Source organism: Dreissena polymorpha, chromosome 8 (genome assembly GCF_020536995.1).
Source record: "Dreissena polymorpha isolate Duluth1 chromosome 8, UMN_Dpol_1.0, whole genome shotgun sequence".
In the NCBI taxonomy this organism is placed as follows: domain Eukaryota; kingdom Metazoa; phylum Mollusca; class Bivalvia; order Myida; family Dreissenidae; genus Dreissena; species Dreissena polymorpha.
In genome coordinates, this window is record NC_068362.1 from 16,718,706 (window position 1) to 16,722,302 (window position 3,597).

At 37.8% G+C, this 3,597-nt stretch overlaps 1 protein-coding gene across 1 annotated transcript; it reads right to left on the bottom strand.

Moving 5' to 3' along the window:
* Positions 1–380: 380 nt before the first annotated feature.
* LOC127840350 (uncharacterized) lies at positions 381–1,082 on the bottom strand. Its single transcript, XM_052368758.1, has one exon. It carries the CDS (start codon positions 1,080–1,082, stop codon positions 381–383), a length of 702 nt encoding a protein of 233 aa, XP_052224718.1.
* Between the last annotated feature and the right edge of the window lie 2,515 nt (positions 1,083–3,597).

Sequence of the window (3,597 nt, forward strand, 5' to 3'; positions counted from 1 at the left end):
TATTATAAACTGGAGAATCTTCTCCCCATACATAGCTTCCACATATATACATATCATTAGCAGTATTAAAAAAATCATGTTTAAGTTTTAACCAAATAATAGTGTCGTGATGGTTACGAACAATTTCGATGCCATCTTTCAGATGGTCTTTAAAATAAATAACAATTCCACCGTGCCTTCCTGTGTTGAAATTTTCTAAAAAAGTTAAAGGATTGATAGCCATTGATTGTAATGTTACTAGAAGCTTTGGTCCATGATTCAAATAAGAAACATATATCAGAAGAACATAAAATATTTAAAAACTCAGTACTAGATTTTTTACATTCACTCAGTCCATGTACATTCCATGATAGTATGGATATCTCACTGCCTTCGTGCCCCTACGCTCGCACCGCGTTTCCGTCGATGTAAAGCGTATCGAATACCAGGTACGCACGCTTACCCTGGCGCCTTGCCTCCTTCATCTTAGGCACTAATTTACGCCGTTTTTCGATTACGTCCTGTGGAAATTGTTCGAACACACGGTGCACAGTCCCATCTAACTCTTTCCAGCACTTCCGAACGCTCTCTCTGTCCTTGAAATATGTAAATTTTGCCACTATATTTCTGACCTTGCCAGAAATTGGTGAACCCGGTGAACGGTGCACCCTTTCGAACTTTATGGAGTCCGCATCGTCACGAGCTATCTTACAGGCGTCATGGAGGTGCTGGCGAAGCCTCTTCTCTGTTGTTTCCGGTGGCTCACTTCCATTCGAATTGTCCTCCGATACCCCCGTGAATATTAGACTATTGCGCATTGACTGCGACTGGAGGTAAGTTACGTTGTCACGCAGGGTATCCCTCTGTTTCTCCAGCTCCTGTACCCGCTCCGACAGCTGCGCCGCGTGGATGTCCGCCCCGTCCACCTTGTCCTCAATACGTGTAACGCGCTCGTCTACCTTCCTTACTCGATCTTCTAGGGCAACCCAAAGTTTATTTAAATCTTTTTCCATGCTACACATTTTCTTCTCGATAGAGTCTATGCCGCCCATTTTCTTTTCTACAGACTCAAGGCGATCACTTACATTTTTCATGAGTGTCATTTAATCCCGGATTGTTGGTTCAGCATTATTTTCCGCCATTGCAGCACTGTCACAAACCTGTTCAAATACACTACTTTCTAAATTATCTTCACCATAAAGCACAGAGTTAGTCCAGTGCAAAACTTCGCTTACTGACGCGTTTGCTGACTCCCCAGACGGGCCTCTTTGTTTACATATTTTCCGGTTATTTGGATCATTGTCACTACTGTTTCTTTGTTTCCTCTTTTTATCTCGCATTCTTGTCATCGTTCAATATCACATTTTGATAAAGCACACATTTGCACATGAAAAACACTATAATATCACTATAAGACGTTTAGATTTAATTAAATAATCCAAAATTTCTTTCCCAATTGAAAATTACGACCGTTCGCGCCAAGACCACGTAAGGATGTTTGAATCAATAGCAACAAATAAAATATGCTTGAAAAGTTTGGTCATATCTGCTTCGAACTAACATGTTTAAGTCCTTAGCTATAGTTTCTAAAACTGAATCGTTTCAATGGTTAAATGCATATATTTTTTCTATTTTACAATGCAACGTTACCGTCAGCAGATTTTATATAACATTAAGTAGTATATGTGGCGTGTGATATACCATTACTAGAATATATATTTCTGTTAAGTAGGAAACGAGAACCAAACATAAGATACGTCTCGTACTTTATCGTGTTAAAATAGATACCTATTAAACAGACAATGTGAAAGTGCGTCGTTGGGAATGTAAACATTTTCATAATGGTTTTTGAAATGAAAGTCTTCGCTATATTTGGAAACAAACATACAACTTTCCTAGTGTTTTGCTTCTTTGTATGTTCAAAATCAATGTTCAAAAACATTATGCGATGTGTTAGAGTATCACATCCGTCCGCCAATCCTCGATACACTCCTAATGTTTGGAATGCCTGTAGTAATGCGTTTTAAATTAGAATAGAAAGAATGGATTGTGGTGAAAAATAACGATGGCGACAGGGTTCAGTTAAGAAGAAAAATATAGACATTCATGAAGTCGCTCTTATTATCATTATCATTCGCATCATTATCATCTTCATTATCACAATCATTATCATCATCATTATCATCGTCGTAGTTGTCGTCGTTATCTTTAAGATCGTCATTAAAATAATCATTCCCGCCATCATCATCATCATCATCATCATCATCATCATCATCCACATCAGCCTCAAAATATCAGAATCATCACCATTATAATATATATCAACCTCATAAGCACATTTTCTATAATCGGCAACATCAACAAGTGCAAATTTTAGTGATTGCAACATGAACAACCATTGGCAATAAAAGTCATTGCAACAAAAACAAAGGCAATCAAAGGCAAAATAAGCAATTGATCGCAATATGAGTGACTGCAACATAAACTTATAATATAAGTAATTCCAACGTAAACACAGGAATTATATGTTATTGTAATATTAACACTCAATGGCAATATATGTGATTGAAATATAAAAAAATCAGCAGCAATATGTCATTGCGACATAAACAATGCGTGAAAATATAAGCGATTGCTGCATAAAAAGTGGCAAAACAAGTGAGTGTAACTGCTTTCCGAAGCGTGAAATTTTTGATCGTCGCAGGAAATGTAAGTCAGATTAACCCCGCCAATTTTTCAATCAGTATTTAGTGTGGCAATGACTTGTGTGAAGTTAGCTCATTTAACCGCCCGATACGACTCGAGTTAGTCTGTTCAACAGGCCTTAGGTTATCGGATTTAGGCTGTATGGACAGGCAATGGCATTACCATCATACCATTTGGTATGGGGTTAGCCTCTAGATAACCTGGCTCAAATATCTATAAATAAATAGTATATTTATAGATAACGAAGGAAAATGGATTAGGCTACGGTATCTCGATCGGCTAGGATAGGTGCCCCCCGGAGAACTGCCCCCTAAAAGATTTCTCGCTGGACGGAGAACTGCCCCCTCACTGTTTTTAGTGGGCGGAGAACTGCCCTCCTCCTGGAGAATAGGGGCGGAGAAGTGCCCTCCTGTCAGAATTGAAGACCCGGAGAAGTGCCCCCTAAATAAAGAAATTGCGCGGCGAGTAAAGTCGATATATAGATCGAGTATTACAATGACAAAAAACGCCAATAACTTTCTTGCTAATATGGTTAGAAAGTAAGCGAAATTTATGCAATTAATAAAAGGTATAAAACAGCAGATACCTGCATCGGCATCGACGTCGCCATATTAATAATAACGTGATTTTCCCCTTTTTGCTATTAAAAAGTTATCGCGGCTGAGTTATTTGATATTTTCCCCGTCAGTAAAATAAACAATTAGTATGCAATTTATTACATCCTTATGCAAGCTGAAAACAATAATTGATTTGTTTATTTTCTCCAATAACGGATTTCGACGGTTCAATATAATAAAACCGTATGCGGCTTTCTTCAAAGGTAACAAGTGCTCAACAATTAAAGTACGCCCGGTCTTAAACCAATAAAGAATGGAAATATTCGTTATAAATTTATATTTGATTCAATGAATT

Excerpts from the sequence above, each read along its gene's own strand:
- LOC127840350 (XM_052368758.1), bottom strand. The coding sequence starts at position 1,082 with ATGACACTCATGAAAAATGTAAGTGATCGCCTTGAGTCTGTAGAAAAG.